At 41.7% G+C, this 12,846-nt stretch overlaps 1 protein-coding gene across 2 annotated transcripts in view; it reads right to left on the bottom strand.

The window, feature by feature from the left end:
• Positions 1-35: 35 nt before the first annotated feature.
• Positions 36-12,846, bottom strand: part of LOC307035440 (solute carrier family 12 member 9) — a 36,269-nt gene continuing 23,458 nt past the window's right edge. For both annotated transcript variants that reach the window (XM_079674740.1, XM_079674739.1), the window contains exons 3-6: positions 9,180-9,354; positions 3,969-4,115; positions 3,164-3,726; positions 36-1,669 (exon numbers count right to left, since the gene is read on the bottom strand). In XM_079674740.1, the coding sequence (XP_079530866.1) occupies positions 1,307-1,669; positions 3,164-3,726; positions 3,969-4,115; positions 9,180-9,354 (1,248 nt within the window). In that variant the 3' untranslated portion in view covers positions 36-1,306. The remainder of the gene's footprint in view (positions 1,670-3,163; positions 3,727-3,968; positions 4,116-9,179; positions 9,355-12,846) is intronic.

Below are 12,846 nucleotides of genomic sequence, written 5' to 3'. Positions count from 1 at the left end.
TCAAAATATTTTAGTCAAGAGAAGCTTTAGTGTGGTTAACATTCAAAGAGTTATGTTTTAATCATTTTTTGTTTGGCTCATCTGATGCATTAGTGATAACCAATAATAATAATAATAATAATAATAATAACGCTAATCGGCTGATAATATTCAAAATGGTTGTTTACAAATCATGGTTGGTTGGGAAAACTAGAGCTACATGCTGAGAACTCAACGGAGATGCTCAGCATGTTCGAGATCCTGAAGTGTAACGTCCAGGATTCATTTTCATATCCTAAAATGAACTGGATGGACATGACATTGTGCGAGGCAGTGAGAATGAGGCAGTGAGAAGGAGGCAGTGAGAATGAGGCAGTGAGAAGGAGGCAGTGAGAAGGAGGCAGTGAGAATGAGGCAGTGAGAATGAGGCAGTGAGAATGAGGCAGTGAGAAGGAGGCAGTGAGAATGAGGCAGTGAGAATGAGGCAGTGAGAAGGAGGCAGTGAGAAGGAGGCAGTGAGAAGGAGGCAGTGAGAAGGAGGCAGTGAGAATGAGGCAGTGAGAAGGAGGCAGTGAGAAGGAGGCAGTGAGAAGGAGGCAGTGAGAATGAGGCAGTGAGAAGGAGGCAGTGAGAATGAGGCAGTGAGAAGGAGGCAGTGAGAATGAGGCAGTGAGAATGAGGCAGTGAGAATGAGGCAGTGAGAATGAGGCAGTGAGAAGGAGGCAGTGAGAAGGAGGCAGTGAGAATGAGGCAGTGAGAATGAGGCAGTGAGAAGGAGGCAGTATCATCGCTGTCACATTTTAAGAAAAAGACAGATTTCTTTGAAAAAGTCAGAATTTTGAGGAAAAATACATAATTTTTAGATTTTCAGAAAAAAGTGAACATTTGGAGAAAAAACTCCTCCATCTTGTGACTGTGTAACTCCCTCTGAGAATTTTGAGATTTTGAGAAAAAGTCGAAATTGTGAGATTTTAAGAAAAAATTAGAATTTTGAGAGAAAGTCAGATTACATTTTTTTTTTTTGAATTTTGAGATTTTGAGAAACAAGTCGGAATCTTGAGAGAAAGTCAGAAAAAAAAAGCCAACATTTTGAAAAAAAAGTCAGTATTTTGTACGTGACAGGATGTATGATTCCCTAGAAGAACCGGTATTCCTCCATCTTGTGACTGTGGAACTCCCTCTCTTGGATATCAGCATGTGAAGGACACTGTTCAGGAACTAGTTGATGCTCTGTATGTGATGACTCCTTCCATTCTGGAGAGGATCACAGATACATGGGTCCTGACCAGGGAGGGAGATTTTCTTAACATGTTCAGAGGGCGGCAGGTCAAAGGTCGGTGGTGATGACGGGTGTGACTCCGTGGATGAGCAGCGTGGGGCCCAGGTCCTGAGTGAGCAGCTCCAGCTGGTGCAGGTAGGTGGTGTAGCGCCGCGTGTCAGCAGGGGGTCTGGGCAGGTACAGGAAGCGCACAGCAGGGGGGGGTCTCGCCTGGTCTAAGATCAGCTTATTAACGGCGGAGAGGTAGTCGTCTGAGAGGCGTGTGGCGTTACTCGGGAAGCTGTTAACGTAATCATCTTCCTCCTCCTCGATCTTCTCTTCGTCTTCGTTGTTCGTGTCACTTTGCTGTTTCCTCTCGCCCTGCCGCTGCCAGTGTAGCGCCACCTGCTGGTCCCAGGGCACGGAGAGCACCTGAGAATAATAATAATAATAATCAATTTGATTTATAAGCGCACTTTTCATTTGAGTAAACAAAAGTACTACAGAGTAAAAGGGTTGAAACAAAACAACAAAAACAAATAAAATAACGAAATAAAAGAAGCGATGTTTACGCCGGCATGGCAACAACAAGTGGGGTTTTAAAAATCTAGTAAAAGGCTATTCTAAAAAGATGCGTTTTTTGAGTATATAATAAAGTCACCAAGGCAGAAGTCAGGTGGCTTCAGTGTGAATTCGGGAGACCCAACCCTAAAAGGATTTTACTTTGGTCGACTAAACAACAAAAAGTTGTAGTTTTGTTGCCTAAACATAAACATATTTTCGTCCACAGAAGCTTTAGTTTGGTTTCTTTCACTTTTCCAACATAGTAGGAGCAGTTTGGCTCGTCTGATGCTTTAGAAAAGAGGTGATAACTAATAATAATAATAATGGTTGGTTAGAAGCTGAGAACTCAACGGAGACGGTCAGGATTTGTTCGACTAGTCACGTTAAAGAATATTGAAAACAAGCTGTTTTCACTTGAGATAAGTCCAAAGACCTGCCAATAGGACACGTGAACATTTGCTTGGTAAGACTTCTTGAAATAAGATATTCAGATGAATCACATCTTGTGATTAGCTAGGAGAGCTATATTTGACCAAATCAAGAAATCTTGTGTTATAATATAAGCTGTATATATATCAAGTGTTCTGTTGGTGATTTTCTAATAAATATGTAAAGAAAGATGTGTTTCATCTGAGATACAACTCGAAATAAGATGTTTTGACTCAACAAGATGAAGCATTGTCTAAAAACAAGACCTGATACCTCACTGCAGTGTGACTTCTGAAGTTATTGTGTCTAATATCAGGAGTAGAGACATATTCTGATAGATATTAGACAAAATATACTTGGCAATATTTCAACTTTTTGTAGTGTACTAGTGTTTTTCTTTTTAGATGTTTTTAAATATGTTGAGATTAGACGGAGCAGGGTGGACTTTGATCAGAGAGGTGTCTGTTGTCTGTGTTTGTTTTTTAGAGTGTGTCAGGATGTTGTCTTTTTATCTGCTAACTAAATCTACCTACGGGCACAAATAAAGACCCTGAACCTTACGGCCCGTCCACACAGCGGCGTGCGTTGAAAGCTTCACTTTGAATGGGGTGACGCCACTTTTCGCCGAACTGCATTGTGGGAAGCGACGCGGAGCTTTGCTGGCGTGGCTCGCTGCAAAAGTTGAGCAATGTTCAACTTTTGAAGCCTCGGCAGAAGCGTCAGCCAATCGAATCATATGCCAGTACAAGCTCTAGCCAATCAGACCGCTGCTTGTGTGTCAGGGGCGGGAGACTCATGTGATTGTTGTTGGTCGAGTTTCAGACACGCCCGCCGGCAAACTTCAACGCACGCCGCTGTGTGGACGGGCCGTTAAGCGCAATGTCCAGGATTCATTTTCAGAATTCTAAAATGAGCGTTTTTTGAGGCGTTTACCTGAGCTTTGATCCGCAGGTCTTTGAGGAGCTGACCCAGTTTCTCCTCCGATCCCCGGACGCTACGACCCTCCTCCACGCACAAAAAGAGACGAAGACGAGCTTTTCTCCACGACCGCACCATGTTGAGGATGCAGGCGAGCTGAAGCAGGAAAAAAGAGCATGTGTCGACGTAGCTGGAGCTGTCGGGGCGGAGGAGATTCACCGGCCACACGTCCACAAACACCGGAGAGGAAGGGGAGAGGACCACAGAGCGGTCGAAATCGTTGAAGTTTCGAGCCAACACGACGTTTTTGAGCATCTTCATGGCGTCTGCTATGATCGCGACGTACTCCTGAGGGCCGAGAACCTTCCCGTCGCCGATTTCCCCGCCGTCTTGTCGGTCAACGGACCCCCGAACGGAGGAGAAGTGGAAGAGAGGCGGCTCCTGGTCATGATCGAAGTCCTGTAAAGATCCCGTGGGGTCAGAGGTCGGACAGATGGAGAGAGACGGGTCGATGAGAGTGTCCTTTGGGAGAGAGTCGTCGTAAAAACCCAGGACGAGAGTGTTGGGACGCATCCCGCCTGAGAAGAGGGGAAGAAGGACGAAAGAACAAATTAGACGAGAACTTTATTCACAAATTGAACATATTTAGAAAAGCTGGCCGCGGCAAATCTGGATTGTCCAATGACCTACATGTGCCAACATTAAAGTTAAAAAGATGCTATGATCACACAATACCTCACAGACAGCAGTGGCTTTGATTATAATATCAGAACTAATTAGATCTTGTGTTGTTTGTGTGTCTGATGATGGAGACACTGACCTAGTCCTGAGATGAAGAGCAGATGTTGGACGCCATGACGCACAGAGTCGGCCAAAGTCAGATTGACAAAAGACTTGATGTTCAGATGATCCACCAGAGAGAGCCAGGAGTCGTACTGCGACTGCAGAGGGTCGGAGGGGAGAGTGTCTAGAGGAGGACAACACAAAGGAATCAGGTGAATATACTGGAGGTGAAGTATCACACGATCAGAGAGGAAGGACAAGGTCAGGATGGGAGAAATGTGGAGAAAACTGCTATATATATATATTTGAGCAAAAAAGTATTGTTTCGATATTGCAGTCATAGTGTTGGGTTGATTAAAAAGTGGTGACAATGTATTTTTGTAGGCTGAGCTGGAAGGTAGAATCTCACTGGTTCCTTTGAGAGAAAGCCAATGGGATTTTTCCATTTCATTTTGGATTATTGAAGAAAATAAAATCTGTGACAAACAAACGTTTACATATTTTGTTCATCAGGATAATCTCCACATATTAACACCACTTTATGATTTCTGAAGTAAAAAGCTAAGTTGAGGCTATAAAGGAACTTCAGCACGGTCACATGACTTCACGTCACCACCGCTAAGCTAAAGGAGGCTAATGTTGGGCTATAAAGGAACCACAGCACGGTCACATGACTTCACGTCACCACCGCTAAGCTAAAGGCGGCTAATGTTGGGCTATAAAGGAACTACAGCACGGTCACATGACTTCACGTCTCCAACGCTAAGCTAAAGGTGGCTAATGTTGGGCTATAAAGGAACTACAGCACGGTCACATGACTTCACGTCACCACCGCTAAGCTAAAGGTGGCTAATGTTGGGCTATAAAGGAACTACAGCACGGTCACATGACTTCACGTCACCACCGCTAAGCTAAAGGAGGCTAATGTTGGGCTATAAAGGAACTACAGCACGGTAGCATGACTTCACGTCTCCAACGCTAAGCTAAAGGTGGCTAATGTTGGGCTATAAAGGAACTACAGCACGGTCACATGACTTCACGTCACCACCGCTAAGCTAAAGGAGGCTAATGTTGGGCTATAAAGGAACTACATTACGGTCACATGACTTCACGTCTCCACCGCTAAGCTAATGGAGGCTAATGTTGGGCTATAAAGGAACTACAGCACGGTCACATGACTTCACGTCTCCAACGCTAAGCTAAAGGTGGCTAATGTTGGGCTATAAAGGAACTACAGCACGGTCACATGACTTCACGTCACCACCGCTAAGCTAAAGGAGGCTAATGTTGGGCTATAAAGGAACTACATTACGGTCACATGACTTCACGTCTCCACCGCTAAGCTAATGGAGGCTAATGTTGGGCTATAAAGGAACTACAGCACGGTCACATGACTTCACGTCTCCAACTCTAAGCTAAAGGTGGCTAATGTTGGGCTATAAAGGAACTACAGCACGGTCACATGACTTCACGTCTCCACCGCTAAGCTAATGGAGGCTAATGTTGGGCTATAAAGGAACTACAGCACGGTCACATGACTTCACGTCTCCAACGCTAAGCTAAAGGTGGCTAATGTTGGGCTATAAAGGAACTACAGCACGGTCACATGACTTCACGTCACCACTGCTAAGCTAATGGAGGCTAATGTTGGGCTATAAAGGAACTACAGCACGGTCACATGACTTCACGTCACCACCGCTAAGCTAAATGAGGCTAATGTTGGGCTATAAAGGAACTACAGCACGGTCACATGACTTCACGTCACCACCGCTAAGCTAAAGGAGGCTAATGTTGGGCTATAAAGGAACTACAGCACGGTCACATGACTTCACGTCACCACCGCTAAGCTAAAGGAGGCTAATGTTGGGCTATAAAGGAACTACAGCACGGTCACATGACTTCACGTCTCCACCGCTAAGCTAATGGAGGCTAATGTTGGGCTATAAAGGAACTACAGCACGGTCACATGACTTCACGTCTCCAACGCTAAGCTAAAGGTGGCTAATGCTGGGCTATAAAGGAACTACAGCACGGTCACATGACTTCACGTCACCACCACAGCTAAGCTATGGAGAAAATCAATGTTTGGATATGGGGTGATAGTGTTGGGTGTACTATAGAGTTCTGCAGTCATGGCATATTTTTAATTACACATAACCAAATAATTAGATTGTTGATAAATAATCAGAAGTAATCTGGATATAATGACTTAGTGGGTAAAGGCAAATAACAAATCAGTCTGGAAAGTTGATGAAATTATCCCTTTACTGTAATTGGGCATTTATTATGCCATATTACCATATAACGATATCCAAAATAACACGACATCTAACCTCTTTTAAGCGATATAATCTACGTAGTACATTACCTCTTTTTGCATACTCGTACTACCTCAGTATTTTCAATTCATGCTACTTTATATTATCGGCTTTTCACTACATTTTGGAAAATAACGTCTTCTTTTACTCGACGACAACATTAGTTACTTTACAGATTCAGAATACCAGCTGTGATGCACACATTAATGCATCAATAATCATAATTATCATCAGTTCAATATATAGGATTGTGAAATAGGGCATTATGCATGAGGCATACTTTAAGTATTTATTTTGATGCTGATTTTTGACATTTTGAATGCAGGAGTTTTTCTACAATTTAGCATTGCTACTTTTACTTGATTAAAATATCTCTTACAATATGAATATTTTCCAGCCTTAATTAATCTAAAAGTCAAAGTAAGATGAGAGAACTCGGTGTGTGTGGAGGTGAGAGACCGTTAGCTGTGGTGAAACGAGAGATAGAAGCTCAGTGTCTACTGAAATATGAGACAAAATACAGAGCAGCACAAACAGGCAGGCAGGTGATCAATCAACAACAACAACAACAAACATCAATATGCATCCGGAAACCACATCTGCAAGTCTCAGAGACGATTCCTTTGCTATCTGAGGCTGAGGCAGGATCTCAGAAGTATCTCTGTATTCAGATTGAATGCAAACAGCTGCTAGACAAGTGAGAGTATAACTAAATGGAGTATATTAGGAGGGCGATGTTGGAGAGGGGCCTCCTCTTCAATGTGATCATGAACGACTCCTTCATATTTCTCCGTTCCAAGTGCCTCATCAGTAGTCAACATGAGAGAGGAGCTCTTCAGAGGCTAATGAACACATCGTTTTTAACACTGAGAAACACTCGAGAGGATTTAGGTTTTGAATACTCCATTCAGGCCGGGAAAACCATCAACAGCATCCTCAACAGACCAAGTAAAAAACAATGAATGACGCTGATGCTTTAAAGAGTAAGATAGGAGACGCTGTGATGAGCTCTGTGAAAACATAACAGGCTGGGAAAGATCCAGCGTGGATAAGGTCCTTTCATTAGAGATGGAAGAAGTAGCAATTCATTAGTGTCAAAATACTCCTTCAAGTCCTATGTTTAAGAATTAGATAAAAGTACAGAATCAACTAAATGTAGATAAGGAATCAAAAGGAAAAGAATTCCTTCTGCAAAAACATGCCTTCATTTGTGATGTATTATTATTATATAAAACGGACAAGTCAAATCAAGCAGTCTGATTGGTTCTCAGCCGTGATATAATGAGCGTATATCACGGGTAGAATTGTAAGTTACTTTTCACAAGTCAGTATCCCTCCGCGTCTGAGAAAAGCTACAACCGTTACAACTGTTACATTACGTCCGTTACGAAACTAACTAACTAACAAAGCTCCGGGCTATGGAGGAGTGGATTGAGCAGTGCCTATCTCCATAAAGCACCTAAACTACGACATGCAGAGCTACGTGAAGAGCAGGTAGACCAACTGGGAAAGTAGCACCATTCAAAAGCTTTCTGATGCGGGTCTTGAAACAAAGCAGAGAAATTATGACCGTTAGTGGCCACAGGTGCGAAAGCTCTCTCCAGAGCTACTGGAAGCCCAATCTCGGGGACCGGAGAAAGTGGAGAAATATTCTCGCCACGCCAAGCAACAGCCTCGAACAACCTCAACCTATACAAGTGACCACGTAAGCAATGCTACTGATGCTGGACAGTTTTTCAGTGGATGCACAATAAACAGCAACATACACATTAATGTAAATAAACAGCCAAATAATGGATCAACGCTCTCTGTCTAATATGTTCGCTTGCTGTTAGTGTTGTTGCATAGCAACACCTCGTACATGTTTTGTGCAGAAGGCAACGGAGGGACTATTTTATTTTGAACATCATTATTTACTAATAAAAACTATTTAAATTAGAGTGTGTATTTTTCTTTCATATTAACACACTTTGGTAACCGTTTTATAAAAGCAATAGCTCACTTCAGGCCGTGATATATGCTCATTATATCACGGCTAAGGGGCGTGGTTCGGCCTGTCGTGAGCTATTGCTTAAATATACATAACATTATTGGATAGTTATAGTGGCATTTTAATGTTGTCGACAAACTCATTTCCCATACACTGATTATTCATATTTACGACTTTCTTTCTTATAAAATATTAGATGAGTTTACCTTTTACTACCTCTAGCAGATTAACGGGTTTAATCTTTAGACATATGTACATTACGTTAAAGTTTATCACATGTTTTTTTATTGCAAAATCTTAATCTGAACAGTAGCTTAAGTTTTAAAACAAATAACAGACAAGTCAAATTGAAATACTCAAGTTTTGAACCGGTACTGGATGAAGACATTAAAGTAAACTGTGATTATTAATCTTTACAGTCAACAATTTGCCATCAAAAATGAGTGATAATAAAAAGGTTTTAAATGTAGTCATTGATGCCTCAAAAATATTATAATAATGGTTAATTATCTCCAAATACGATATGGCATTACCATCCATGATTCATTTGTTCTCATTGTTGCAACTACTTCAAACACTTTGTTATGTTATATATATTTCTTTAAGTATAGGTTGGTCTAATGTGGTCTTGTATTCTAACTTATTCAATACATTTTATATTGTGTATTCAAAACATATATATTTTAAAAATGTTATCATATTTGTAACTCATGCACAATTGATGTTTCTATAACACAAAAATAACCCAATTTGCGACCAGTTAAGTACATTTTATTTGATATAATGTAATCTGAACTAATTTTACACTGTGCTAGAATAAATACAAAATTGTGAAAAGGTACATTTTTAAGTGCTTTTATGACCTGACCAGAGGGCGTGGGGGGGGGGGGGTAGAGAGCACGCTCGGGTTGATCTATGTGTAAATGCGTGATGTTGTTACCGAGGTCTCCAAGCTGCACGTGTCCGAGAACATAGAGGCCGCTCTTCTTGATGTCGTTGATGAACTTGATCAATCCCACGCTGCTGCGAGGGTTAGAGACCATCAGCAGGACCTGAGGCCGCCAGAACTTCACGTGGTCCTTCCTCACGTCCAGCATCAGCAAGTACTTACGCACCTGAGGAGAGAGAGAGTGGGGATAAGGGTTGTTTTAGAGGGGAGCAGGAATGAGTCCTTTAACCGTGGAATGAGTCAGCATTTTAGAACGTCTGGTTTGCTTGACGGGAAGTCTTCTGTTTTTTTAACATGTTTTTGGTTCGTAGCCTGAAATAAGGTCTGAACACAAGAGATGTTACTGTTTGTTCTACGACATAACATACGTCATTAAATACTCCACTGGTGAATTTAAGAACAGCGTTTGCTAACAAGTATCTAAATGAGACGACCAAAAGTCATCACCCCAACATTAGCCGCCGTTAGCTTAGTGGTGGTGACGTGAAGTCATGTGACCGTGCTGTAGTTCCTTTATAGCTCAACATTAGCAGCCTTTAGCTTAGCGGTGTTGACGTGAAGTCATGTGACCGTGCTGTAGTTCCTTTATAGCCCAACATTAGCCACCTTTAGCTTAGCGCTGGTGACGTGAAGTCATGTGACCGTGCTGTAGTTCCTTTATAGCCCAACATTAGCCACCTTTAGCTTAGCGGTGGTGACGTGAAGTCATGTGACCGTGCTGTAGTTCCTTTATAGCCCAACATTAGCCTCCTTTAGCTTAGCGCTGGTGACGTGAAGTCATGTGACCGTGCTGTAGTTCCTTTATAGCCCAACATTAGCCTCCTTTAGCTTAGCGCTGGTAACGTGAAGTCATGTGACCGTGCTGTAGTTCCTTTATAGCTCTACATTAGCCTCCTTTAGCTTAGCGGTGGTGACCTGAAGTCATGTGACCGTGCTGTAGTTCCTTTATAGCCCAACATTAGCCGCCTTTAGCTTAGCGGTGGTGATAAGTCATGTGACCGTGCTGTAGTTCCTTTATAGCCCAACATTAGCCACCTTTAGCTTAGCGGTGGTGACGTGAAGTCATGTGACCGTGCTGTAGTTCCTTTATAGCCCAACATTAGCCTCCTTTAGCTTAGCGCTGGTAACGTGAAGTCATGTGACCGTGCTGTAGTTCCTTTATAGCCCAACATTAGCCACCTTTAGCTTAGCGCTGGTAACGTGAAGTCATGTGACCGTGCTGTAGTTCCTTTATAGCTCAACATTAGCCTCCTTTAGCTTAGCGGTGGTGACGTGAAGTCATGTGACCGTGCTGTAGTTCCTTTATAGCCCAACATTAGCCGCCTTTAGCTTAGCGGTGGTGATAAGTCATGTGACCGTGCTGTAGTTCCTTTATAGCCCAACATTAGCCAGCTTTAGCTTAGCGGTGGTGAAGTCATGTGACCGTGCTGTAGTTCCTTTATAGCCCAACATTAGCGGCCTTTAGCTTAGCGGTGGTGATAAGTCATGTGACCGTGCTGTAGTTCCTTTATAGCCCAACATTAGCCACCTTTAGCTTAGCGGTGGTGACGTGAAGTCATGTGACCGTACTGTAGTTCCTTTATAGCCCAACATTAGCCAGCTTTAACTTAGCGGTGGTGAACTGAAGTCATGTGACCGTGCTGTAGTTCCTATATAGCCCAACATTAGCCACCTTTAGCTTAGCGGTGGTGACGTGAAGTCATGTGACCGTGCTGTAGTTCCTTTATAGCCCAACATTAGCCACCTTTAGCTTAGCGGTGGTGAACTGAAGTCATGTGACCGTGTTGTAGTTTATTGTCTAAAATGTGATTGAAAAGTGATTGCATTTATGCTTCAAATATCATAAAGTGGTGTTAATATGTGGAGAAAATCCAGCCAAACAATAGCTCTAAGTATCTTTAACGTTTCTCATTTTATGTTAAAAAATCTAATTGGTAAAATCCTCTGGCTCTTTTGTCGAGGAAACCAGGAAGATGCTGCCTTTAGCGTACACACATATCTACGTCATCACTACACCACTCCATAGGGTGTGTGATGATGATAATAATAATAATTATTGTACCCCCCGTCCCCCTTCTCATTTAGCCTGTGGTTCGTACGGGGGAAGTTGATTCACTCATCAAAACCATTTCCTTTTATCCAATAAATATTGCAAAGGGAACACAAGTGCACCATATCCATGTGTGTGTAAGTGTAGGTTTAGCTCCATCCTATAGGAAAGCATGTGCTGTTATACAGACTTATATAGAAGCATATGGTGTCTGTAATTATCATGTGAGGTGGTGGCAGGGAGCAAATGGATTGTGTGCAGATTTCAACGCTGCATTTGCATGTCAATCAAGTTGTCTTGGTAAGAATGCCCCCGTGTGTGAGCGGTTGTGACTGTATACTTAAATGCCGGTGTGTTTTGGTTTCTATTAGGATGCACACGACGCCTCGAGCAACATTGAGATTCTGACGGTGTGTTGATGAGGTGCAATAGAGGAGATGTAACCACGTGGAACCAAATATTACATTTAAACCTTCAGTCGAATAGGAATGATTAACACTCAGTTTATAACCTCGTTGGAATTAATGACGATCGGCTCGGTGACAACATGTCCGCCATGTTAAAGCTGCTGGTACGGCTCTGTTTTTCATTATGAGTGAGAGATAAAGTGGAGCTAGTATCGCTGTCTTGATGTTAGAACACAGAGATGAGAGTCAACCAATCACATCACATGTAGGAAGCTTAAAGAACAAGCCAATTAAGGCAAAAGGACTTTTAAATGTTGTGTATGTGAGAAACAACTCTTCGAATATCATAGAAAAGCCCAAAACATGTGGTTCGTTGTTTTGTTTTGTCATTGTGTTTTGTTTTACAAGTAAAAAATTATAATAATTCTAATAGATTTAAAATTAAGAGGAAAAGTGTAATCTGTACATGTACTTGATTACATGAAGGATTGACCTTATTTTATTTTCAACTTTGAAATTGTTGTATGTGTACATGTGTATATATTTGTTCATGTATATATCTGTCTACGTGTGTATATATATATGTGTGTATATATGTGTTCATGTGTATATCTGTGTATGTGTGTATATATGTGTGTATATATGTGTTCATGTGTATATATGTCTACGTGTGTATATATGTGTGTATATATTTGTTCATGTGTATATCTGTGTACGTGTGTATATATGTGTGTATGTATGTGTGTATATATGTGTGTATATATGTGTTCATTTGTATATCTGTGTACGTGTGTATATATGTGTGTATATATGTGTGTATATATTAGGGATGTAACGATATACCGAATATCGCGGTATCGCGGTAAATAAATTTCCCAATACCGTCGTGAGACTGACAAAATCTACCGCGATTTTTAAAAAATAATAATTTTTAAAAAATATATATTTTTTTTTAAACACTTTTTTTTTTTTAAACCTTTATTTAACCAGGTGGTCCCATTGAGATCATCGATCTCTTTTTCAAGAGAGACCTGTCCAACATGGCAGCAAGTAGGTTACAACATGAAAATAAAACAACAGATAACACAAAAGGACATCGTATTTACAGGGCTACATTTACACACCTAGAGACATTGACAAGTACCAACCATATAGTTATATATCGCCATGTCAATAAGCCTGGCGTTAGACTTTTTCGCTG

This window comes from Notothenia rossii (genome assembly GCF_949606895.1).
Source record: "Notothenia rossii genome assembly, chromosome: 4".
NCBI classification, from domain to species: Eukaryota; Metazoa; Chordata; class Actinopteri; order Perciformes; family Nototheniidae; genus Notothenia; species Notothenia rossii.
The sequence above is the reverse complement of the archived record's forward strand: the minus strand, read 5'-3'. Positions and strand labels throughout refer to the sequence as shown.